Genomic DNA, 27,112 nt, shown 5'->3' on the forward strand with positions numbered 1-27,112 from the left:
GGAAAATCTCATTCAAAGCACCCCCGACAGATGGCCATCCAGCCTCTGCTTAAAAGCCTCCAAAGAAGGAGTTTCCACCACACTCTGGGGCAAAGCGTTCCACTGCTGAACAGCTCTCACAGAGAGGAAGTTCTTCCTGATGTTCAGGTGGAATCTCCTTTCCTGTAGTTTGAAGCCATTGTTCCGCGTCCTAGTCTGCAGGGCAGCAGAAAACAAGCTTGCTCCCTCCTCCCTATGACTTCCCCTCACATATTTGTACATGGCTATCATGTCTCCTCTCAGCCTTCTCTTCTGCAGGCTAAACATACCCAGCTCTTTAAGCCGCTCCTCATAGGGCTTGTTCTCCAGACCCTTGATCATTTTAGTTGTCCTCCACTGGACGCTTTCCAGCTTGTCAACATCTCCCTTCAACTGTGGTGCCCAGAATTGGACGCAGTATTCCAGGTGTGGTCTGGCAAAGGCAGAATAGAGGGGGAGCATGACTTTATTTATTTATTTATTTACAGTATTTATATTCCGCCCTTCTCACCCCGAAGGGGACTCAGGGCGGATCACATTATAACACACATAGGGCAAACATTCAATGCCCATAAACACATCAAACAGAGACTGAGAGACACACGCAGAGGCAAGTTAACCATCTTCTGAGGGGATGTTCGATTCTGGCCACAGGGGGGAGCAGCTGCTTCATCATCCACACTGAGGGCACTTCCTCATTCCAGGTCGTAAATTAGTTAATCTTTCCTCCCCACTTTATAAGTGGTACCTTATCTCCTACTTGATAGATGCAACTATCTTTCGGGTTGCTAGGTCAGCAACGAGCAGGGGCTATTTTTTTTTTTAATTGACGGGTGCTCACCCCGCCACGGGCTGGCCTCGAACTCATGACCTCATGGTCAGAGTGATTTAAGGCAGCTGCTCAACAGCTGCGCCACAGCCCGGCCCCTGGATCTAGACGCTATTCCCCTATTTATGCATGCCAAAATCCCATTGGCTTTTTCCACCACTGCATCACATTGTAGGCTCATGTTTAACTTGTTGTCCACGAGGACTCCAAGGTCTTTTTCACACCTACTGCTGTCGAGCCAGGCGTCCCCCATTCTGTATCTTTGCATTTCATTTTTTCTGCCGAAGTGAAGTATCTTGCATTTGTCCCTGTTGAACTTCATATTGTTAGTTTTGGCCCATCTCTCTAATCTGTCAAGATCGTTTTGAATTCTACTCCTGTCTTCTGGAGTGTTGGCTATCCCTCCCAGTTTGGTGTCATCTGCAGACTTGATGATCGTGCCTTCTAACCCTTCGTCTAAGTCGTTAATAAAGATGTTGAACAGAACCGGGACCAGGACGGAATCCTGCGGCACTCCACCATTTGCTTTTAATTAGATGTACAAAGTGATTCTCAACCTGGGGCCATATGGCCCACCTCTCTTACCAGTAGAAAGGTAGCTATTTAAATGTTTTGTTTATCAATACAGTAAAGTCTCACTTATCCAATATAAATGAGCTGGCAGAACGTTGGATGAGCAAAAAATTTTGATAGTAAAGAGGGATTAAGGAAAAAGGAAGAGAGGCTGATCAAGGACAAGATGGATGGATGGTATCCTTGAAGTGACTGGCTTGACCTTGAAGGAGCTGCGGGTGGCCACGCCTGACAGGGAGCTCTGGCTGGGCTGATCCATGAGGTCACGAAGAGTCGGAAGCAACTGAACGAATAAACAACAAAAAAGGAAAAGCATATTAAACGTCAAACTATGTTATGATTTTACAAATTAAGCACCACAACATCATGTTTTACAACAAATCAACAGAAAAAGCAGTTCAATATACACTAATGTTATGTAGTAATTACTGTACTGTATTTACAAATTTAGCAACAAAACATCGCAATGTATTGAAAACATTGACTACAAAAACATTTTATACTAAAATTGACTACAAATAAAGATAGAATTGCATAAAATAAACTTACAGTAACAACATTGTTGGAAGTTAATTCCGTAAAAAGTTCAGTCCTTGCTGCTTAGAGAAACAGCGGAAGGCAGACTGCGTTGGATAATCCAGTATGTTGGATAAGCGAAGGTTAGATAAGCGAGACTCTACTGTATGTGATTTTCTCCAGTAGCCCCTTTGGAATATCCTAGGTAGGCTGGGGGACGGCACACAAAGAAAACAAGATTGGAAGGAGACCACGGTAAGAAAAAGGATGAGAAACACACTAGCCATTGTTAAAATTACTTTTTCACAGAGAAAACTGAGAGATTGTTCATTTGTAATGCTATGAGTCAGCTCTTGCTGGTGTCTCTCTCCAATATCCTCTGTTGGTAACTATTGTCTGAACAAGATAAACCATGGTTTTATTTTGTGTATGGAATCTTAACCAGATATGTGGAAACAAAGCATTCATAGTGCTCAGTATGATTCAGCATTACATCTGTATTTGAGCTAATAATTGCTTAACATTGCTTCGATCGTGTCTATCTTGTTAAACAAATTACTGGAATGAATAATCTTAACTAAAATAGCATAAGGTCAGTGATCTTTAAATGCAGCTGATTTCCTGAAGGCTTATCCTTTTCATGCATTGTGAAGTTTTTTAAAAAAAATTATTATAGCATAGTACTTCTAGAGAGCCACCATAGTGTGGTGATTTGAGCTTTGGACTGCAACTCTGAAAATCAAGGTTTAATTCCCTGCTTGGCATGGAAACCCTAAGGGTGACCTTGATGGAGTCATACACTCTCATTCCCATAAAGCCCCATGAGATGTTTACCTTAATGTCAACATAAGTCAGAAAGGACTTGAACAACAATAGTATCTCCTTGCCTATGTAAACTCTTTAAAAGTCATAGGTTCACCAGAACTTGACAGATGACTTGAAAGCACCTACCTGCATATACATGCAAATACAGGTGTAAAGTTTCTGGAGTTTTTGAAGTCATAGTGGGGGTCCTCCCAGACAGACCCTATATCTTAGGATCTGATCCCAGGTTTTCTGTTTATCCCAGGTTATCTGGCAGTGCGGACTCATATAATCCAGTTTAAAGCAGAAAATCTGGGATCAGAACCTGGGTAGATAAAAGATGATTTCTGATTGTTTATGTCAGAAACAGAAGGTATCACATTTTTAGGTAACACAACACAAACTCTGCTGTGAAATGACTTCTGCAGAACTCAAATACTCATAAGAATAAGTTTGCTTAATTTTCATGAATTTTCCCAACAATATTTTACTAGAGGATGGATGACTCTCCTTGCCTCTCCTTTTCTCTCTCTGGACTTCCCCTCTGTAAACACATTTTGGATGGTCTGAAGTTGGACACTGAACTGAATTATCCAATGTGTCATAAGTTAAGATGGATTTGACATCATTGACTTTTATTAACAATTCTGTCTCCATGATTGTTGTCTTTTCATTTCCTTCCTCCCACAGATAAATAAACCTACTTTTATATTTCAACATTTAGCTGTGTCATTTTAAAAGGAAGTTATGTAGGAAGGACTGACTGACTAGCTACAGCTTGTGCTTATAGGATTTTCTCAAGGTTTTGCTATTTTCTGAACATTTGGGTTTGGGGCACAAATTTCTAAAGCACATTTCATCCAACATTTGGATGAAACATGGCAGAAGGGATAGGATTTGTTGGAAGAGGCTCACCAGTAATCTACCAGTCAGCTCTTCACTATGTAACATGCATCCATAGCTGTCATGCTTGGTCACTGAGACTTGTTTAAATTGGTCTAAGCATAGAAAATGCTTCACTTTTAGTACTGAAGCTGAGCAAGTCAGGCCCCATAAGATGTGTGCCAACCATTAATAGACTGTCTAGCATTCTTAGGAAGAAGAGCGAGATACAAATGTAAGATTAAATTAAGGTAGGTCCATTTTTGCAAAACGAGGCTTCTAAAAAGACACAGAGCTCCAGCTGGCACAGAGAGAGGTCTCTTGGGTTTTCTTCCGATCCAACGCTTTTCCTTCCCCACTGCTCAGTCTTGTTTTTGAAGGCAAAAAGTTCCCAGTGGGCTGCAATACTGTACTGGTGGCAGCTGTTAATAAAGCAGATTAAAACTCTCAATGAGTTGGATTTGCCAGTTTACTCCCTTGACAGCAGACTTGCAGGAAAGGGTGCTTGTAAAAAGCAGTCGAGTCCTTGTGCGGTTTATACAGTTGACTGGTCTCGCAGTCAGTGAAGTGACTGAATCGGTGCCAGGATGTTTGTGTATCACTGGCAAGAAGGAGTTATTGCTGTCAGATTGTGTTCTTAAAAATGTTCTGAGCCTCAAGTCAGCATCTGTAGTCATACAGAATCAGATTAAATGCAGCTTGTTCATGTGCACGCGCTGTTTTATGAAGCTGGGATAGTTCTAAGTGGAAGCTACACGCATTTGGAATGCACTGCTTGCTTTTGCTTTGTTTTATACTGCAAGATTGGCAAGCATACGTATTCTAAGCAAGAATGACATATGTAGACGCCCGAGAGAATTCAAAGCCATATGGGACATCAGTTGTCAGAAGGCACCAGCTGAGATGCCTTGATCATGATCTCCTGCTGCCGAAAATGGAGTGTAGAGATAGAAAATATTGCCCTTTCTAGAGATGGTGTAAGAATCTATCATAGGTTCTTAAGCATGTCTGTCAATTTTGACTGAGAAACCCTATTTTCCACCCAAAGTTTCCAGAGTTCAGTTTCTGCAATTTGATTTGGAGTTTAGAATGGGTTTGGAAGCTGGAAAAGCTGGTTGTTGACATTTGGAAGGTGTAGGTCTGATTATCTCTTCATATTTAGGCAGGTTGTAAATCCTCTATCTGAAATGTTTTGGACTAGAAGTATTTTGGATTTCATTTGGGGGTGGGATTTTGGGATATTTGCATATACCTAATGAGATATCATAGAAATGGGACCCAATTCCAAATATGAAATTCATTAATGTTTCACATAAACCTTATATACATAGCCTGAAGATAATTTTATATGGACTATTTCAAAATAATTTTGTGCATGAAGCAAGGTTTGTGTTGACAATTTTGGAATGTCATATTTCAGATCTTGGGATCAGTCAACAATGACTAAGCCAATCCAGTGGCTCAGTATTGTTTTCCAATTCTCATGTGCAATGTTGTAGAGACATAGGCCATAGTAAACCATTAGGCCAAATCCCAGCTATAAACTGTGATGTTTTTGAGTGCCAAAGAAGGCCACACTCTTCCTTAGTAGATTCAAACTTAATTTCAAGCAGGTAGTGAATGAATTCTCTTCCTCATATTCTTGTTTACAAAACTCTTGAGGTTTTTTTTTGGGGGGGGGGATACAGCAAAGGAACAGGTGGCTTCATATTTTCTGCATCTCTCCTAATTTGTTTATTAATTGAGGTGTCATAGAATTATAGAGTTACTAGCTGTGCCCGGCCACGCGTTGCTGTGGCGAAGTCTGGTGGTATGGGAAATAAGGTATTAAGGAATTGGTGGTAGTTAAGGTAAAGGGTAAAGGTTTTCCCCAGACATTAAGTCCAGTCGTGTCTTACTCTGGGGGTTGGTGTTCATCTCCATTTCTAAGCCGAAGAGCCGGCGTTGTCCGTAGACTCCTCCAAAGTCATGTGGGATGACTGCATGGAGCGGCGTTACCTTCCCGCCGGAGCAGTACCTATTGATGCACTCACATTTGCATGTTTTTGAACTTCTGGGTTGGCAGAAGCTGGGGCTAACAGTGGGGGCTCTCTCCGCTCCCCCAATTCAAACCTGTGGCCTTTCGGTCCAGAAGTTCAACAGCTCAGCGCTTTAACACACTGCGCCATCAGGGGATATTATTTCCTAAAGGTTGTGAATATACAATATTTCTGATTGGTTTTTTTTGTTTGTTGGAGGCAAGTATGAATGCTGCAATTAGGAAAAATGATTAGGATGTAATGGCCTTGCAGCTTTAAAGCCTGGCTGTTTCCTCCCTGAGTGAATTTTTTGTTGGGAGGTGTTAGCTGGCCCTGATTGTTTCCTGTCTGGAATTCCCTTGTTTTCAGAGTGGTGTTGTTTGCGATATTTTATGTGCTTCTACTGTCTGTGGCCCTGAGAAAACAGAGGATTTTCCAGACTTTGATGATGGGAATACTTTGTTGGGAGGTGTTAGCTGGCCCTGATTGTTTCCTGTGTGGAATTCCCTTGTTTTTAGAGTGGTGTTGTTTGCGATATTTTATGTGCTTCTACTGTCTGTGGCCCTGAGAAAACAGGATTTGCCAGACTTTGATGATGGGAATACTTTGTTGGGAGGTGTTAGCTGGCCCTGATTGTTTCCTGTGTGGAATTCCCCTGTTTATTTACTGTCCTGGTTTTAGAGATTATATTGTTCTGCATTATTCTATCCCAGTAATTATTTCATATTAAAGAAGAATCTCACTTATCCAACATTCGCTTATACAATGTTCTGGATTATCCAACGCAGTCTGCCTTTTCATAATCAATGTTTTTGTAGTCAGTGTTTTAAATTCATTGTGATATTTTAGTGGTAAATTTGTAAATACAGTACAGTAGAGTCTCACTTATCCAACATAAACGGGCCGGCAGAACGTTGGATAAGCGAATATGTTGGATAATGAGGAATTAAGGATAACCCTATTAAACATCAAATTAAGTTATGATTTTACAAATTAAGCACCAAAACATCATGTTAGACAACAAATTTGTCAGAAAAAGTAGTTTAGTACACAGTAATGCTATATCGTAATTACTGTATTTATGAATTTAGCACCAAAATATCACGATATATTGAAAGCATTGACTACAAAAATGCGTTGGATAATCCAGAATGTTGGATCAGCGAGTGGTGGATAAGTGAGACTCTACTGTAAATACTACATAGCATTACTGCGCATGGAACTACTTTTTCTGTCAAATTTGTTGCATAATATAATGTTTTGGTGCTTAATTTGTATAATGATGACCTAATTTGACGTTTAATTGGCTTTTCCTGAATCCCTTCTTATTATCCAACATATTCACTTATCCTGCCGGCCTGTTTACATTGGATAAGTGAGACTCTACTGTATATTTCTAATCTTATATTATCTGCTCAGAACTGGATTATATGAGGCTCCTTCTTCACAGCTGTATAAAATGCACACTGAAGTGGATTATATGGTAGTGTGGAGTCAAGATAATCTAGTGCAAAGCAGATAATATAAGATTATAAATGGGCTATATAGCTGTGTAGAAGGGCCTTGAGTCTACACTGCCATATAATCCAGTGCAAATTAGATAATCTGTGGAAGAAGCCTAAGTGAGGCCTAAATCGGCCTGTCCCCTAACTGAAACCTGGCTGTCCCTTGGTTACTAGGCAACCAAGTGGGCAGAGATTAGCCCTCTAAACTGGCAGCAATTGGATAAAAAAATTATTGCTCTCCCTCTAATTAGGACTTTATTTTTCTTTTCTTTTTGTTGTATCAACCTTGAGGCGTGGATGATGGGTTGTGTTGTCAAATTTTGAGGTTGGGGGGCCTGTACTTTTGTTGTTTTGTGAATTGCCGTGATGCCATCACTCTTTTATATATATAGATTGTCTGTGAGAATCTCAGAACACTTCAGGGATTACATTTATAAGTAATTCTTGAAGGATTCATTCCACTCTGTCTCATGACTGGAAGCATTGAGTGGAGATTGTTAGGTTGTATGGTCTAGCTCATTGTGGTCCAGCCAATTCATTTTTGTCATTTTTGTTTTCCTTTGTTTTCCTTACTGGAAAAATATTTTAATTTAACATTTGGAAAAAAGGTTTACTGTTTTTACTGCTTTTAAGTTTTTAAGAACTTGTTTTCTTTCTGGAATGTCTCTGGCCCTCACATTCCTATACTAAAGTTTGATTGGCCCTCGGATAACTAAAGATTGGACCACACTGGTCTCGCTCAATTCTATTCAAGAGTCCCTCTTACGTGGAAGAGCCACGTGCATGTAGAATCCCTTTGCACAGATACTAAATATACATCTGGCAGAGCTTTGGTGAGCATGAATCATTTGATTCATGGGATAACTAGCACAACTATGCACCTTCTCATGAGTCGTTTTGGTGCAGATGGGTAGTTCATGTCATTTTGTCTGAATTTGACACTTCAGTTTCAAACAGCCTTGAGGGATGTCATGATATACCAACAGACAATAGAAACAGCTGGGAGGAGGAAGTAACTGACAGGAGGAAAGCAGACAAGAACAAAAATGTATAAATGCACAAACATATCTGAAAGTACTATACTTGTGGCTCACTAATCGTGAAGAAGGTAGGCATAGATTGTGCTTTGTCAAGATATAATATTTTTTGTAACAGCATTATATGAAGAGTGCCTCCACAGAGACAAAGTAAAGGTCAAATTTGATTATACATTTATCATGTTTTTTAGAGCTTCTTTCCCAAGTAGTGAAGGATATGTTAGTCATACATAGCATGAGACTTTTTTTCTTACCATTGCCTCTTGCATTTTGTGTGATTTGTCTTGTGATTGATCATTAGAAAGTTAAACACAGGCTTAGTCCTCAAGTTTAATATTTGAAAAAAATCCATTGTGGCCTTAATGATGAGAAACATGCATTCTTTTCAGTGTCTTACTTTGATTCTGAGTCTGTCTGTCGGGTAAAGGACTACCATATTTACTTATGTATAAGTTGACCAGATGACCTGATATATAAGTTGAGGGCAGGTTTTGATATGACCAGAGGATAAGTTGAGGATCATTCCATGGAGAGGGAAACCCACCAATGTCACCGTTTTCCCACCCAAGCATTAAAAAAACCCCAGAAATGGCAACACAGTAGAGAGAGTAAAGGGAACTGATTCTTCTTTTCGGTTCTCCTGGAATGGACTAAGCTCTCACTTTTTGCTTTGTACTCAGGGAAGGGGTTGTTACCTTTTCCTTTTACAAAGTATAGTGCTCATATTGACTTGTGACTAGTCAACCCAAGGTTTTATTTGGGTTGTTGTTGTTTTTTCTTTTACTAATTTTCTAGACTTATACATGAGTACATAGGGTTCCAATATTTATTCGACCAGCCTCTGTATCCCAGAATACCTCCTTTGCTAGGTTGAGTTGCTCATTTTACAACAATGAGGTTTGCAAGTGACATACCAAAAGAGAAGGTAGATTAAAAGGACAGAGCAACATTTAGCCATAGTTAGCATTTTTCATCCTGATTTGTTGTTCTAGCTTCTGGGAGGTACGATTGCTGATATTGGCTAAATGTCTGGTCAGCCCATCCTATGTTTCTGACGTACATAAGACGAAGAGATGCCTCCAAGTGCATCTATAAAGAAAAATGTATAAGGAACTACCACCATACTCAGCTAAACTAAGCACTTTATGGCTTGCAGGCTGTATTAACAGCTTTTTCTTCGTGTACTCTGTGAATGCACACTAATGGAGAAGGCTGTGCCTGCGCAAGCTCCAACGGATACTCTTCCAAGCTAAAGTTTGAAATTTGGCGGTAACCCCGCCCCTCTCCCCAGAGGGTATAAAGGGCGCCCTCCGCGCTCGCTCTCCAGTTCCTTTTTTTCCGCCGCAAAGCTCACTTCGGACTCTTCGTTCTTATGTCGACCACGCGTTTTAAGCGGTGCACTCAGTGTGCCGCTAAGATTCCAGATTCCGACGGTCACGCTAAGTGCCTTTTCTGCCTCGGCGAAAGCCACGTCGTCGGTACCTGCCGCTTTTGCCTGGCCTTTACAGCTCAGGCCCGAAGAAATAGGGCTGCAAGACTCCGCGCAGCTCTCTACGAAAAAACTCTTGCTTCTGAGGCTTCTACTTCCACCTCGGCCTCGATGGCGTCCAGGCCTGTTCCGTCGGTATCATCCAAAACCTCGAAAACTTCGAGACCAAAACCGGCCAAACCGCCCTGCACGGTGACCACCACCACGGTTTCCACCCGGTCGGGCAAAATGGGCCCTTCATCGACTTCGAGTTCGGTGACTTCGGCCATTTCCACTCGATCCCGCCTGGCTTCGCCGCCATCTTCTTCCGCCATGAAGATTGCCTTTAAGAGGGCTCAGGAGGAATCCGGACGGGCCCAGTCGGACTCAGCAGCTGTGTGCCCGATCCCTCCGACACCAGGGAAATCGCTGAGGGTCGCGTCGAAGCAACCTCCAGCAAAGAAACGAATGATCCAGAGGTCGTCCTCCTCAGCTTCTTCGAAGAAGGACGTCCCCTCCTCTGTGGCCTCCTCTAGGAGATCCTCTCCTATCCAACCAGCACAACGCCTCCGCTCCTCTTCCTCTCCTCATGGTCAGTCCTCGGATGCGGACGCTCAAGCCTCTCCCGACCGGTCGGTCAGGACAGTTATTAAGGCTCCCCAGCCAGCGCCATCACGCCTTCCGGCTCGACAAGAGCTTTTTCCCCCGGCTCAAACACCCGAGAGGGATAGACAAATGACGCGCTTAGCCCGTGCCGCCCAGGCTTCCGCGTCCAAGGGCGTTCGTCCACAGCTGGCTCCCGCTGCTCTTGAGGTGATACCTCATCAGGACTCTGTGCTTGTTTCTCCTCCCCGGTCCCCTCAAGGGATCCTCTCCGCCTCCGTTGTCTCTCTTGGTCTCGACCTCTCCCCGCCTCACGACGCCTACGAGGTCGACCCACCTTCCCCGACGGATAATATCCGGGCTTTCTCCGACCAGATGGTCAGAATGGCAGACGCTCTGGGGATGGAAATTAAGCAAACCTCAAAAGCTGTTACCGACCCCGTTTTCAAGAGGGTCCAAGCTCAAGCCCTGCCAGCCACCTTGCTGCCTTTTCTTCCATACCTCCTGGACGTAATCCAGGCATCTGGTAATCACATGGCCTCCACGGTCATGGTTACTCCTTTTGCCAGACTACGTCTCAGACCTCTCAAAAGATGGTTTATAGACTCTTTCAAACCCCATCGGCATCCGAGCTCAATGTTTCTCACGGTACCGAACCAAGTTCGCCTCTCCCTTCGTTGGTGGCAGGACCCAGCGAACGTTTGTGTGGGACTTCCCTTCCATCCCTCCCTTCCATCAGTCACCATCACGACCGACGCCTCCAATTTTGCGTGGGGAGCCCACATGTCAAACCTCACTGTCAGGGACCTTTGGTCCATCCAGGAGAAGTCTCACCACATAAACTTTCTAGAACTGTTATCAATCTCCAAAGCCCTCCGGGCGTTTGCTCGCTTTCTTCCCCACAAGACTGTTCTGATCCAAACGGACAACGTAGTAGCTATGTACTACATCAACAAACAAGGGGGTACGGGCTCGAGGAAACTGATGGCTCTCTCGATGGACATTTGGCTATGGTGCATAGCGAGACACATAACCCTGTCGGCGGTTCACCTTCCGGGGGCTCAAAACACGCTAGCAGACTCTCTAATCAGAATAACGACCTCCCCCCACGAGTGGCGTCTCGATCCCGAAATCCTGAAATCCGTCTTTGACGATTGGGGCTGGCCAGCTCTGGACCTTTTTGCCTCCCCCTCGAACGCTCAACTTCCTCGCTTCGGAGCGAGACTACCTCCAAACTCGACTCCGGGCTGTCTCGGAGACGCGTTTCTCCTCGACTGGACTCTCGAGCTCGTCTATCTTTTTCCTCCCTTCCCTCTCATCTCGAGGGTAATAGAGAGACTCTATCTAACGCCGACATCGGCCATCCTGATCGCCCCTGCATGGCCACGCCAGCCGTGGTACCCAACTCTACTCCGGATGTGTGCGGATCCTCCCCGCACTCTCCCAACTCTCCCTCATCTACTATCTTCACAGAGGGGACAGGTCCTCCACCCCGACATCCCGTCCCTACACCTGACTGCCTGGAGGATACTTCCTTTTTTTTTTTTTTAAATATATTTTATTCAGATTTTTTATATACATAAAAAGGGTGAGAACATTGTGTGTAAAGGTAAAGATAGTGAAAGGGGAAAGGGTCTTGAAAGGAGAGGAAAGAGAGAGAAAAAAAAGAAAAGAATGTATAATAATAATAATAATAAAAAATAAAAAAAAATAAAAAAAGAAAAAGAAAAAAAAAATCGGTACTTCCCGTCTTTTCTTTTGGGTAGTGAAAAATTTCGTGTTTATTTTCGCTATAAGTCCACTCCGACATTCTGGTTTAGTAAAAAATTTTTTTCTTGTTCTATATAAGTTGTTAGTTGTGTCCAATCAGTTTCTTTTATTGGTTTGCCATGATGGGTCTTCAAATAGTATGTCAATGTGTCCATATTCTTTATATCCATTATTTTCAATATCCATTCTTCTTTAGTTGGTATTTCTGTTGTTTTCCACTTTTTTGCGTAAACTATTCTGGCTGCCGTTGTTAAGTAATGAAATAGAATCTCTTGATTTCTGTTAAGATTCATATCGATTATCCCTAGTAAAAAGTATTCCGGTCTTAATTGGATGTTGACCTTGATGATTTTTTGTATCGCCTCGTGTATTTTTTTCCAGTAATCTTTTGCCACTTTGCATCCCCACCACATATGGAAGAATGTGCCTGTCTGTTTCTCACATTTCCAACAGTGATCCTTTACATTTTTATAACACTTTGCCAGCTTTTGTGGGGTCATATACCATTGGTACATCATTTTGTACCAATTTTCTTTAAGGTCATATGAGTTGGTATACTTCAGTTTGAGGTTCCACATTTTCTCCCATTCTGCCATATTTATTGAGTGCCTCACATATGCTGCCCATTTTATCATGCAGTCCTTAACTTGTTCTGTTTCAGTAGTCCATTGTAACAATATTTTATAATTTTTAGTGATTTCTTTTCTCTCATTCAGTCTGATTTTGTCCCATAAGGTATCTTTATCTGCAAATCCGTATTTTTTATCTCTATTATAATATTCTTGAATCTGTCTATAATGAAACCACGAAACCTTTTGGAATCTATTTCTTATTTCTTCTTGAGTTCTCAATATAAATTCCCCATTCTGTTTTTTCAAGACATCTTTATATGTTGGCCATTCTTCCCATCTTAATTCTGTTCTTTGTGCTGCTTCTATTGGGGATATCCAGAGAGGTGTTTTCTGATAAAATCTTGCTTTATAGTTTTCCCATATGGAGGATACTTCCTTAAATTCTCTCCACCCAGACCTGCAGGCGATCCTTCGTGCCGCCCATAAGCCGGCCACGTCAAAGGCCTATGCTTACAAGCTTGCAAAATTCCAAACCTTCCTTCGGGACCGACACGTCGATCCCTCCTCTACTTCTATCCCGCTGGTCCTGGACTTCCTACTTTCTCTTGCGGATCGTCAACTCTCTCTGGCCTCGATAAAATCCTATCTCGCTGCTCTCTCCTGGCATTTCCAACGTCAGGGACAACCCTCTCTCTTTTCTAACAACCTCATTAAGACCTTTCTTCAAGGTTACAACAACCTGCACCCTCCAGTTCAACCTCCGACTCCCGGATGGAGCCTCGAACTCGTCCTTTCTCAACTAGCTTCAGCTCCCTTTGAACCTATGGCCTCTGCAGACCTTCACCTTCTCTCTTGGAAGACTGCCTTCCTAATCGCTATCACCTCTGCGCGCAGGCCTTCAGAACTGGCTGCTCTCCGGGTGGACGAACCCTACCTCCGTTTCCACCACGACAGGGCTGTTCTTCGCCCGGACATCACCTTCCTACCTAAGGTGGTCTCTGTTTTTCACCTTAACCAGGACATAATACTCCCTGCTTTCTTTCCTAATCCTTCTTCTTCTTTGGAGCGGAGACTTCATCTCCTGGATGTCAGGAGAACCCTCCTTTTCTACAAGGACAGGACTAAGGACATATGAAAGTCACCTAGACTTTTTGTGGCTTATGCTACCCATAAGCTGGGCGAACCATTTTCTTCTCAAAGACTCTCACACTGGATTGCTCAGACTATCGAACTCGCTTACCAGCTGGCTAAACGCCAACCCCCCTCTTCGATCCGCCCTAGATCAACGAGGGGCCTTTCCACCTCTACTGCCTTCCTGAGGGGCGTCCCTCTTGACTCCATCTGTCGAGCGGCTATCTGGTCCACTCCATCCACCTTTGTTTCACACTACAGGATGGACTCAAAGAACCTCAAGGACTCGGCCTTTGCCAGGTCTATCCTTTCCTCCTGCCTTTCCTAACGTTACTTGCCTTACTCAAAACCAGTTTTTTTTTTTGCTGTCCTTTCTTACAAGTTCACCGCTGTCATTCAGCCTTTATTTACACGATATGGTCATGGGTTCATTAATGTAGTGCTTGTGTACTATACTTACCCACTGCACTGAAATGTATTTCATGAATACCTCTACCTCTGTTTCAAGGAATCGGTCTATACTTACCTCTGTAATTCTTACAGACTATCGCTCACATACAATGTTGTGATTGTGTTCTGGATCCTAATAACAAGGATCGGTTTTTTTGCACTATATGCTGTTGCATCGTTTTCTCTGACTATTGCACTTGTTTTTTTGCACCTTGTGCTCAATAAATGTGTTGTTTGGACACTAAACTTGTTATCGGGTTTGCTATCCCACCTACCTACACCTCAGCTTGCTAGTCTCCATTAGTGTGCATTCACAGAGTACACGAAGAAAAAGGACAGGTTGCTTACCTGTAACCGTGTTTCTTCGAGTGTACTCTGTGAATTCACACAATCCCGCCCTTCCTTCCCCACATGCAAACCTCTCCCTTTCTCGCTGCCTTTGCGGCGTAGGAACTGGAGAGCGAGCGCGGAGGGCGCCCTTTATACCCTCTGGGGAGAGGGGCGGGGTTACCGCCAAATTTCAAACTTTAGCTTGGAAGAGTATCCGTTGGAGCCTGCGCAGGTGGAGCCTTCTCCATTAGTGTGAATTCACAGAGTACACTCGAAGAAACACGGTTACAGGTAAGCAACCTGTCCTTATTTCTCATTAAAACTGTTAGTTTTAGAACTAACTGTAAAACCTGCAGAAAATGTTTAACAATGTTGAGGAGGAAGTGAAATCATATACAGTAATTATATGATAAGAGGAAAGTTTTCCAATGGTTAAATAAGCCTTGCAATTTTGAAGCACTAATGTCTGAACAGATCAAGACTGTCTTAGTGTTTATATCTTGAGCAATTATACTTCTGTCACATCACCTCCCATGAGAGGAAGGAATACAGAGAACTACTTTCTGTCTCCCATCTCTTTTCACATTAGTTATCACGATTTGCTGCAGAGAAGTATTCCATATATGCTTTTTGGCCTTAAAGGACAATATAGTAATACATTTTATTGATTAGGCCATAGGCTGTATAACAATATCAAACCAAACAACAAGGCTTGATACGACTTGATTACACTCTATATAGTAAGTTAAAATAAGATGCTTATAACAATACAGTAAATAAATATGATAAAGCTGAATATATACATCCTATTTCCTTATCGCCCCTACAATTTACCACAGTCAGTCCCACATATGTGGCTCTCAAACGTATTGTTCTGCTTAAATACAGAGCTGTTTTATATGTTATTTTTGGGTCTTGGCCACACATAAAATATGTTTTGATGTGAGATTCTGGATACATTGTCCTTTTGATATATGGACCAAGGTAGAAGTCTCTCACCTTCTGATACAATTTACAGTCAAATAATATGTGTGCTATATCCTCCATTTCAGGTGCTCCACAGATACAAATCCATTCATTATAAGGGATGCTGTTAAACCTCCTATATTTGACCATTGTATCAAGCTGATCAAATCTAGGACAATACTTTTTGACCTTTTGCAAAAATGTAAAAGGAAATGCAGTTGACCCTCCACATTTTGCAGATATGATATATCACAGATTTGATTAATATAGTATTTCTAGGTCCCCCAGTGCAACTTTATGATCAGCTTCACCAGAAGTTGCCCATAGAGTTGCACTGGAGGATCCAATGATACATATAGAGGTGTTCCCTTGGGTTAAAAAAATATCTTTTTAAAATTTGTAGTTTTCTCACTTTCGCAGAGGTCTTGTGCCCCTAACCTCCGTGAATGTGGAGATACACTGTAGTCACACTTGAGTGAGTTGTGTTGACCCACATTAGAGTTTTAGACCAAAGCCCAGACTTGGAATCTCTGTTACCTAACATTTGGTATTAACATACCATCAGACTTCTGAGTTCTTTCAAAGTATGATGTTCCCTCACTACTTCGCGGTTCGCTTTTTGCGGATTCACTGTTTCACAGTTTTGCAATAAACTCTAAAAGAATATTATAAATCATAAAAAAAATACTATTTACAGCCTAAGGAAGGGAGGAAGGAGAAGCTAAAGGGAAAGGAAAGGAGCCCAGGCGGCAACAGGAGGAAAAGGAGGCTATTTATCAACACACGATTGGTTGATAAAGACTTAGTGTATAACTACTAAAATAATGTATAAATATATAGTGTCCCGACTTCGCGGATTTTCACTTATTGCAGGTGGCCCTGGAACCTAACTCCCACGATAGGTGAGGGAACACTGTAGACCTGGATGGAAGATTGCCTAGGAAAAGGGAAACCCATGTCTGAAGCCTTTAAAGGAAAAGCAAAACCTGAATGCAATAAAAAATATCAACTTCTTTGGCGATGACAGCAAGAACTGAACATCTTGCAAATTAGTCAGAATACGTTGCTAAGCACCCAGTCTTAGTTTCTGATTCGAAACATGTGATCACACTCATCCACCCACCCATATACACACAGTGAATGGCCCTCTTGGAATCATGCTAAGTGTAATCACATTTGCAACACCCTAGTAGACATCTTATCAAATCCTGCACTTAACTCAAGTGCAAGATACGTGTCTAGAGATTCCTGCCACATTTTTATGCTTCGGTTTCCTCTAGAAGATGAAGGAAAGGTTTAATAGGAGAAATTGCCAACTTTTTTGGTGGGAGGCCATGATTCTTAGTCCTTTAACAGTTGCTTAACATATTGAAATGTTAGCAGATGACTCTTTTCCTGATAAGGAATTAAAGGGCTGGAAAAAGCTTCATCTACTGAATCTTTACTTGATGGGCTGTGGTTAAAAGCGGAGAAGCAGGACCAGTTTAGGAAGTATTATTTTCTTAATGGCAAAACTTTGGCTCTATCTGCATTGCCATATAATATAGTTTAAAATTGCATTATATCAGCAGTGTATACTCACATAGGACCCCTGGTGGTGGCGCAGTGTGTTAAAGTGCTGAGCTGCTGAACTTGCAGACTGAAAGGTCCCAGGTTCAAATCCCGGGAGTGGTATGAGTGCCCACTGTTAGCCCCAGCTCCTTCCAACCTAGCAGTTCGAAAACATGCAAATGTGAGTAGATCAATAGGTACCGCTCCTGCGGGAAGGTAACGGCGCTCCATGCAGTCATGCCGGACACATGACCTTGGAGGTGTCTACGGACAACGCCGGCTCTTCGGCTTAGAAATGGAGATGAGCACCAACCCCCAGAGTCGGTCACGACTGGACTTAATGTCAGGGGAAAACCTTTACCTTTACCTATACTCACATAATGCAGTGTATGAGTCTACACCAGTGGTCCCCAAACTTATTTGGCCTACCGCCCCCTTTCCAGAAAAAATATTACTCAGCACCCCCTGGAAATTAATGTTTTTTAAAATTTTAATAGCAATTAAACAGAAAGTTATATGTATTAATGTTTCTACCTTTGTTGTAAAATATAGTAAAGAAAGGTGTACATTAGAAACATTGAAGTTTGAAATTATGAAACCATTTTTTTAACTCAGAATAGAATAGTAATCCAAAAATGTTTAAACATGCAAATGCACCTGTGGTCATCACCGCCCCCCTGGATTGCTGCAGCGCCCACCAGGGGGCAGTAGCTCCCACTTTGGGAATCACTGGTCTACACTGACCATATAATGCAGTTTCAGTGTAGATGGGGCCTTAGTGAACCTGATCGGTAGCCTACAGGTTATCTAAGTTAAAAGCAAACTTATCTAAAACTATAAAGTGTGCAATGCATACAAAAAGGGTTTCTTTGAGGGAACTTTAACGTGAGCACTTTATGTTTATGCAGTCCAAGCTAATATTAAATCCAGGTTTGGACAATGAAGTCATCTCTGTGGTGCAATGTATCTTTCATCAAGTTAGGACTGTACATGTGGCAATATTTCCCAAAAGATAGCCTGTGTACAGTATTCTGAAAAAATTTTCAACCTGGGATTGACTACCCTACCATTTTATATGAGGGAATACTTACTTACTTAGGCGATCCCTCGTAGTTCGAGGATGATTGTCTTCCATCTTGGGTGTGTGTCTGTAGATGGCTGAAGAGACCTATTCTTGATCTGCATGTTCTCCTGCAGTGAGGACATCGGTTTCCAAGTGGAAGGCGGTCCCGGTCAGGGTTGGCTTGACGCTCCTACCTCTTGGCATGTTTCTCCCTTAAGCCCTCCATTCGTGCCTTTTTGAACTTCGCAGCACTGCCGGTCACAGCTGACCTCCAACTGGAGCGCTCAAGGGCCAGGGCTTCCCAGTTCTCAGTGTCTATGCCACAGTTTTTAAGGTTGGCTTTAAGCCCATGTTTAAATCTCTTTTCCTGCCCACCAACATTACATTTCCCGTTCTTGAGTTCGGAGTATAGTAGCTGCTTTGGGAGACGGTGATCGGGCATTCGGACAACGTGGCCAGTCCAGCGGAGTTGATGGCGTTGGAGTATTGCTTCAATGCTGGTGGTCTTTGCTTCCTCAAGCACGTTGACATTTGTCCGCCTGTCTTCCCAAGAGATTTGCAGGATTTTTCTGAGGCAACGCTGATGGAAATGCTCCAGGAGTTGAGTGTGATGTCTGTAGACCGTCCACATTTCGCAGGCGTAGAGCAGGGTTGGGAGGACAGTGGCTTTATAAACAAGCACCTTGGTCTCTCTACAGATGTCCCGATCATCAAACACTCTCTGCTTCATTCTGAAAAATGCTGCGATCGCAGAGCTCAGGCGGTGTTGTATTTCAGTTCCAATGTTGACTTTTGTGGAGAGGTGGCTGCCAAGGTAGCAGAAATGGTCGACATTTTCTAATATTACACCATTAAGCTGTATTCCTGGCATTGCAGAGGGATTAGCTGGTGGCTGTTGGAAGAGCACTTTGGTTTTCTCGATGTTCAATGAGAGGCCGAGCTTCTCGTATGCTTCTGCGAAGGTGTTTAGAGTGACTTGTAGGTGGTCTTCTGAGTGCGCACAGACTACATTGTTGATGGGATGCTTCCCACCGGTGTGGAAATCATCTATCTGACAGATGGCAAGCTATTTAACCTCAGCAGACTGAGAGCCAAAACCAAGGTCACCACAACATCTGAGGGAATACTATTTCAAGTCTGTCCTGAATGTGACGTCAGCTTAGAATACAGTCACTAGAACTAGATGGAATGTCCCAGCCATGCATTAAAGTCTTTTCACATTAAGAAGGTAAAGGTAAAGGTTTCCCCTGACGTTAAGTCCAGTCGTGACAGACTGTGGTGGTTGGTTCTCATCTCCATTTCTAAGCCGAAGAGCCGGCGTTGTCCATAGACACCACCAAGGTCATGTGGCCAGCATGACTGCATAGCGTGCAGTCATTACACATTACACAGTAATAATTCTGTACAGTGTTCCCTCGCTACTTCACGGTTCACTTTTTGCTCCCTCACTGTTTTGCGGATTTTAATTAATATTAATGTATAAATTTATTGCTTTATTTTTGCTGTTTCACGGGTTTTTGCGGTGTGCAAAGGGGTTTGGAAGGGGCGAAGGGAGAAATAAAGGGAGCAGGGAGGGTAGGGAAGGGTTAGAAATAAAAAAAAAGGGTTATTCAGCTTCCATTCTACTTCTCTGCCGGTGTACTGTATATTGTAACTGCTAAAATAAAGTATAGACTGCATTACAGTAAGTGGTCTGTGGTTTGCTCTCCTCCACACATAGAATAAATATAGTGTCCCTACTTCGTGGATTTTCACTTACTGCAGGTGGTCCTGGAACATAACCCTCACAATAAGTGAGGGAACACTGTATTTCCTTTCTGTCCTTCTGTAGACATTGTTTTGGAAGGCCCTTGAAGACTAGTTACTTAGGGGAGTCCTTGTACAATATGTTGCTACCTATTTTTAAGTAATTAGTGATACTTCAATTACATTTTAAAACATTCATGATATAATTTTCCCCATCTTGAGGGCATCTTGAGTTCACAAATGGAAGCGATAAAATCAGCCCCTCCCTCCAAAAAAAATCATCACCCCATGATTCCCAGAATACAGCAATATGATTTAAATTGGAATCATAGTGCTCTAATTGTGTAGTGTGAAAGAGCCCTATGTGTTGGAAAGATGTAATATAGACCTGAACTGGACTGACTTCTGATCCACACTGTTGTACAGTTTCCAGTGTTGGTGCTTGTGAAGCACTCCTTGTTTATGGGGCTTTCTCTCTGTTTCCAGTTTTGACTCGACTGCCATGCAGGGACCTTTTGTTCTCCCTGATCTTGTTTAAGTTCTGACCTTTGCATTGTTTGAATCTGTTGTTTTTAATTGCTGGTCTTGATAGTGACTGATTGATTTTGCATTGATTTTATGGTGAACTTCATTGTGAATTGATTGGCTGAAGGGCAGCGAACAAATGCAATTTTAGAAAGAAATGCATAAATGGATACAAACCTTGACTGTTTATCAGGGACATCTGAAATGCAGCCCGCCACAAACACTAATATCCAATCTGTCATCAGCCACAATAATATGTCTTTGTAGCTGATGGCTTGATAATGGAGATGCCACCTCATCCCATTTCTCTCTCTTTCAAATATGACATTTGCTTTGGTGGGTCAGGATCACATATATCTGTCCAGTTTGTCATGATAACATCCATTCCCAACTTCTGACCTCACCTTGTAAAATTGACTAATTGCTTAGTAATGTAGCCGAGTGCTGTTAGAATAGCATAGATCTGTCTACTGAATAAATACGTAGTACCCTGTTTCCCTGAAAATAAGACATCCCCTGAAAATAAGACCTAGTAAAGGTTTTGCTGAATTGTTAAATATAAGGCCTCCCCCAAAAGTAAGACTCAGCAAAGTTTTTGTTTAGAAGCATGCCCGCCAAACAGAACACCAAGCATGCAGGATCGGTAAATGTGCATACCATAGATTGTTGTACATGGAACTAATGGTAGTAACAAGAAATCCTTGATAGGATTCGCAGTTTGTCTGGTTATGCTGGTTTGTAATGACAACTACTGTACAGTATATAAGAAATGTTCATTTTTTGTTCAACAATAGATGTGAATTCTCCTTCACAGAAAAATAAGACTTCCCCTGAAAATAAAAATTAGCAAAAATTAATATAAGACACTGTCTTATTTTTGGGGAAACAGGGTAGTAATGGAGCTTACTGTTTGAAACAGACAATTGAGATCTGTGAAATGTATTGATTTTGCAGTTCTCTTTAGATTTCAAAAATGATGCTTTTTAGACTAAAAAATTGGATTGTGCTGTAAAGCAAAATTGTTCAGGGCATATTAACTGATTGTCAGTTTTGATAACAGAATCCCAAATCCTACATACTATAGGTATGGGGAAAACATAGAGAAAGGACTATTCGATTTTCTGCAAATAAGTTTCTGAATGTAATATTATGGATTTCAGCTACTGTGTCATCTTTGTTTCTTGACTTAGCTAAGGGAAACGATTTCTTCTTAGTATTCCATTAGGAAAGATCAGGCGCTCGAAGAGACCCTTTCTCTATGTCAGTGTGGTCCAACCTGCTGGCCGCATGCGACCCACCAATTCATTTTTGTTGGCCCTTGCCCTTCTTACTGGAATTTTTTTTTAATTTAACATTTGGAAAAAACTGTTTACCCTTCTGACTGCTTTAAGTTTTTAAGAAACTTAAAATGTCTCTGGCCCTCACATTCCTATACTAAAGTTTGATTGGCCCTCGGGTAACTAAAGGTTGGACCACACTGCTCTACGGTTCAAATGTGGTATATCACTTGGGGTGGGGAAGACTTGAACTGAGGACCTAAATTGTGTCCAGACCTTTTCCTGAAACCCAGCCGAGCTGCTAAAAGCTAAACAAATTATTTAAAAAAACCCTTTTCTTGCTGGCTGCTGGAAAAATGGAAATCAGCTTAGCCTGCCGTAGTATAGAGCTCAACAGCCTAGGCTTGTGCCATGGACTCTGGAAGGTCATTTATCTTATTCCTATTAGTCTGTGAGAGAAACTTGCTTCTCAGCATAAGTCTTAGTCTTGCTTGTGGACTACCTTGCTTGTGGACTTCCATTAATTCTTGGATAGTACTTCTAGGCATCTTATACACACACTCAAACAGTGGAACAAAATATGGCTGACTTTGGAACCTGTGATCTCCATTACTACTATGCCCTTTCCAAAAAGAGTTAGAAGTAGAATGTTGTTTAGAATGGGAGTGGGCAATTGGGACCATTTGGGGATTCTTTATGGTCCTTACGTAGTGGTAAAAATGCATCCCCTCCAAAATCAAACCTGAACGTTACCTTTTGGTTCTGAAAACTGAGCATGTTTTAAAATACTAAACGGTGAAAGGGGGAAGCAATCTTTTTATATTTTTGGTTGGAAAGCAGTGGTCCAGGAAGTCTTTAGGGATCAGCAGCTATAAAAACACTTATAGTGGACAAGTGCAACCCAGGGCCACTGTTTGCACACTCACAAAGATTGTATTAAAATTCAATAATTACCTCTCATTTGTGAAATTTTAAACAATTGTTTTAAACTATCTTGGGGACCCACTGGTGCCTGTGTTATTAGAAGAAAGCATTGTTTGTTTTGAGATGTTAGGTAATATCACTGAAATTTAGTTCAGATCTGTCGTTGGCTGGGTTCAGGACTCGCTGGATAAGGGTAAACTACAACTCCCAGATCCAAGGTCAATCACCCCCAAACCAGGCCTGTATGCACAGTTGGCCATGTTGGGTCTGTGTGCCAAGTTTGATCCAGATCTGACGTCAGCTGGGTTCAGTGCTTTCTGGATGTAAGTGAACTGTAACTCCCAAAATCAAGGTCCATTCTCACTAACCCCTGCAGTATGTTCAGTTGGTCATGGGGCTTCTCTGTGCCAAGTTTGGTCCTAGTCCATTGTCGGTAGGGGTCACAGTTTCTCTGGATGTAAGTGAATTGTAACTCCCAAAATCAAGGTCCATTCCCACTAACCCCTGCAGTATGTTCAGTTGGTCATGGGGCTTCTCTGTGCCAAGTTTGATCTCATTCCATTGTTGGTGGAGGTCACAATATCAGTGAAGGTATTGCAAGTCCCATTATCTGTGGCAAGTTTGGTCCAGATCCATCCTTGGTTGGGTTAACAGTGCTCTCTGGATGTAGGTCAAGTACAACTTTTGTAAATTATGGTGAATTCTCCCCAAACCTCTTGTTCAGTTGCTGATCAATTCCTCTGTTAACTGTGTGCCATAAAAAAGGGTAGGAAAGGGTTAAGAGTTAAGGTAGATGCAGTGGGCGGGGTCATGCAAATTAGGGAACCCTGGGATGTCCATTCTGGAGGAAAAACAGAACATCTAGGATGAAATGGTCCCCGCATGAAAGCCTTCATTTGGGTGGGTGGCAGAATGGTATTTGTGGAGGACACTGGCAGGGTTTTGGCTACATGTTCATGGCATTCTCTATAACCTGAATGTCAGTGGAGAGAGGGCCCTTGGTGTCTTCTACTCAGTGGGAACTATACCTGTTTGTGGAGGTGGGAGGCTGTCTGTGTATGTGGACACCTCCTCCACATACAAACATACTTTTATTATGTTTATTTTCACTTTTATTATGTGTATAGAGAGATGTGTTGTCGAAGCCTTTCATGTCTGGAATCATTGGGTTGCAGTGAGTTTTCCGGGTTTTATGGCCATGTTCCAGAAGCATTCTCTCCTGACTTTTCACCCACATCTATGGCAGACATCCTCAGAGGTTGTGAGGTCACTTGCCTAGTTTCCAGCAGACCTCACAACTTCTGAGGATGCCTGCCATAGATGTGGGTGAAAAGTCAGGAGAGAATGCTTCTGGAACATGGCCATACTGCCGGGAAAACTCACAGCAACCAAATTATTTTCAATGTGTTTTTTTTTCCTAAAACAGTAATTGGTTAAATGTAGTTCGGATGGTTAATTGAGGGAGTTGTCATTTGTTGCGACTTTTAATAAAAGTATTGGATTGTTTTATATAATGTAAACCTAATTTGTTTCTAATGCATTATTATCATCCTAACAAATCAACTTTATAGTTATTGCTAAAAAGATTAATATAAAAGGTTGAAACTCTGAATTAGTGTTAATGTGAATGAGGTGGAAATAATAGAGCTATTCAAGCTCTGGATTTGTCTTTGCAACGTTGAGCTTTGAGGCTCATGGTGATCTTCCGTCCTCTTCTTCATCTCTCACTTCATTATGGGAGTTGTGAGATGGAGACTTGGAGACAGTTTCACAGTGTATTTTTGGGGTCTCATAGAAAGGACTTCCCCATGCCTTGCCTTTTTGGAATCTGTGCTAAGTCAGGGCAAGGTCATACTCATAGCATGCCTCCACTTTTTTTCCAGGATTGGGAGAAAAGCTGAAGGCTCTCTGCAAAGTAAAAAAAATAGCATGCACATTTGTTCTCCCCTGCTCTTGAAAAATATTTTGATGTTTCATACAGCCATGTATGGGTGCCTTCATGATCAAAGGCAGTTGGCATCGTGACATTTAGATCTTGTTTTAAAAATCAGCAATCTCCTGTGTGTATGGTCAAGGCAAACCTGGTAATTTCTCCTTGCTTTCCTTTTACAGGCTCTCTACAATTCAATCAAAAACGAGAAGCTTGAGTGGGCAGCGTAAGTATACTGTGTGGAATTAATGAGTTTCCAAAATGATTCTTTTGATGGTTTTCTACTTGTTATGCTGGCAGCATTTGGAACAGATTCTAGAACTTGCAGATTTCCACCTCTGCCATCCAGAAAAGCAATCCAACAAGTTCTGATCTGGACTATTCTTCATTTTTCAGTTGGATAGCTATCGGAGCTCATGTAATGCAACATTGAAGAGATTGAGCAGTGATTGAAATTAGCTTTTTAAATCTCACCTCAATCAAAGACTCATTTGGTGGTATTTGGCAAAGTGTCACATCAGATCTTTATTGGTACAGTAGAGTCTCGCTTATCCAACATAAACAGGCTGGCAGAACGTTGGATAAGTGGATATGTTGGATAATAAGGAGGGATTAAGGAAAAGCCTATTAAACATCAAATTAGGTTATGATTTTACAAATGAAGCACCAAAACATCATGTTATACAACAAATTTCACAGAAAAAGTAGTTCAATACGCAGTAATGCTATATAGTAATTACTGTATTCATGAATTTAGCACCAAAAAAATCACGATATATTGAAAACATTGACTACAAAAATGCATTGGATAATCCAGAACATTTGATAAGCGAATGTTGGATAAGTGAGACTCTGCTGTAATATGAGGATAATAATACCATCAGATTTTAAAGCAAGAGTGGCAACTGCCAACAATTTGAGTGCCTCATAATTCTTGTGGGTGCTCTCTAAATTTGGAGGGAAACATTCCATCCTCAATTTTCACATCCAATGCTTCCCCTGATGTTTGGGTGTCACATTGTTTTTGTTTGGTTCTCCAAGTGGCCAGTAGAGCTGCCAAAGATGTGTGTGTTGCTTACTGGTTATCCTGCTAAATTTGGGACCTTTTTGAATACCCTCACTTGTTCCAGACCTGAGTAGGTCTTAATTCCAAACAGCCACTTACCGTTTGAGAAAAAAAGTTTCATTCCCAATGTAAAAATGTATTTATTGCAATGCAATTCCTCAAAGGTGAGAAGAGTGTGCTCACTAGCCCCCAAATGCAGACCAAAGTTCAAAGTGAAACAGAAAAAAATGGCACACACGTCTAATTTGCAATAACAACAACAACAACAACAACAACAACTTCTTTATTCTTGTATCCCAACCCATCTCCCCAAGGGGACTCGGGGTAGCTTACATGGGGACCAAGGCCAGCAATATACAATAAAATACAACAACATAAAATACATTCTAATTACAACAAATTAATACATCAGAACTATAAAATCACAATATCACACAATAAAAGCCTAACCAGGGCGACACAATGGTGATTCAAAAAACAGTCTGGGAGGGCTGAATGTAGCTTGCAGGCTACATTTTCCCTAACCCTAGTTTACAGAATTGGTATAGGGGATTGCCTTAGTAATGTATGCAAAGTACTGGGTGTTTCAAAATGATGGAACCAATTTCATAGCAGTATATTTCATGATGGCAACATGTTAGAATTATATTAAATATGGCTAATGGTTCAATGAGTAATCAAGTTTTACTAAACATTTTGAGCCACTAATAAATTTACACAGTGACTCCTCAAATTGAGAATACCTCATTAGGCCTTATGTTGTGGGGTTCCCATCTTGCAAATGATTTAGGTCAGGGCTTTTTGTGATCTGGGAGGGGCATCTGATGGTAAGCATTTGAAACTCTATGGCCCATCTTTTTCAGGGGGAACGGGTTTCATTCAAGGACAGTTCATAGTTGCAATTTCAAATTGGGTTTATCTTTCTGAAACACTTTATACAAGGGTTATCCAGAAAGTAGATTACGTTTTTGGAATTTAAAATTAACATTTACCATATGTAGTTGAAAGCCACACCCAAATACCACATCTCACATAGTCGGCATTCAAATCTAGGCACTAACCATAACGATGAATGAGCTTTGCAACTCCTTCCCCACTAAATTCTGTCGCTTGCATCCTCAACCACTTGTTTCCAACAATGGGGGCATGGCTGGCAACACAGCGTTTTCGCGATACTGCATAGCTGCGGGAAGGGGTGACCGGCTGGTTGAGAACGCAAGCGGCAGAATTTAGTGGGGAAGGAGTTGCAAAGCTCATTCATCGCTATGGTAAGTGCCTAGATTTGAATGGCGACTACGTGAGATGTGGTATTTGGGTGTGGCTTTCAACTGCATGTGGTAAATGTTTTCTCCTATACTTTGTTCATTTTAAATTCCAAAACGTAATCTACTTTCTGGGTAGCCCTTGTACTTGGAATATTGGAAATCATTGTTTCCCAGATTTTGTGCAGCGGGAGTGTTCTCAATTTAAAATCCTGGAGCTGTATGCACTTACATCTTTTTTTACCCAGATGTATTGTTTGTTTACTTAAAATATTGATATACCAGCCATCAGTTGT

At 41.8% G+C, this 27,112-nt stretch overlaps 1 protein-coding gene across 8 annotated transcripts in view; it reads left to right on the forward strand.

Annotated features, from left to right (window-relative positions):
- LOC100556496 (PH and SEC7 domain-containing protein 3) overlaps window positions 1-27,112 on the forward strand; it is a 251,754-nt gene that overhangs the window by 177,521 nt on the left and 47,121 nt on the right. For all 8 annotated transcript variants that reach the window (XM_062971516.1, XM_062971518.1, XM_062971515.1 and 5 more), the window contains one exon: window positions 24,671-24,714. In XM_062971516.1, coding sequence (XP_062827586.1) covers window positions 24,671-24,714 — 44 coding nt within the window. The remainder of the gene's footprint in view (window positions 1-24,670; window positions 24,715-27,112) is intronic.

This window comes from Anolis carolinensis, chromosome 2, assembly GCF_035594765.1.
Source record: "Anolis carolinensis isolate JA03-04 chromosome 2, rAnoCar3.1.pri, whole genome shotgun sequence".
NCBI lineage: Eukaryota > Metazoa > Chordata > Lepidosauria > Squamata > Dactyloidae > Anolis > Anolis carolinensis.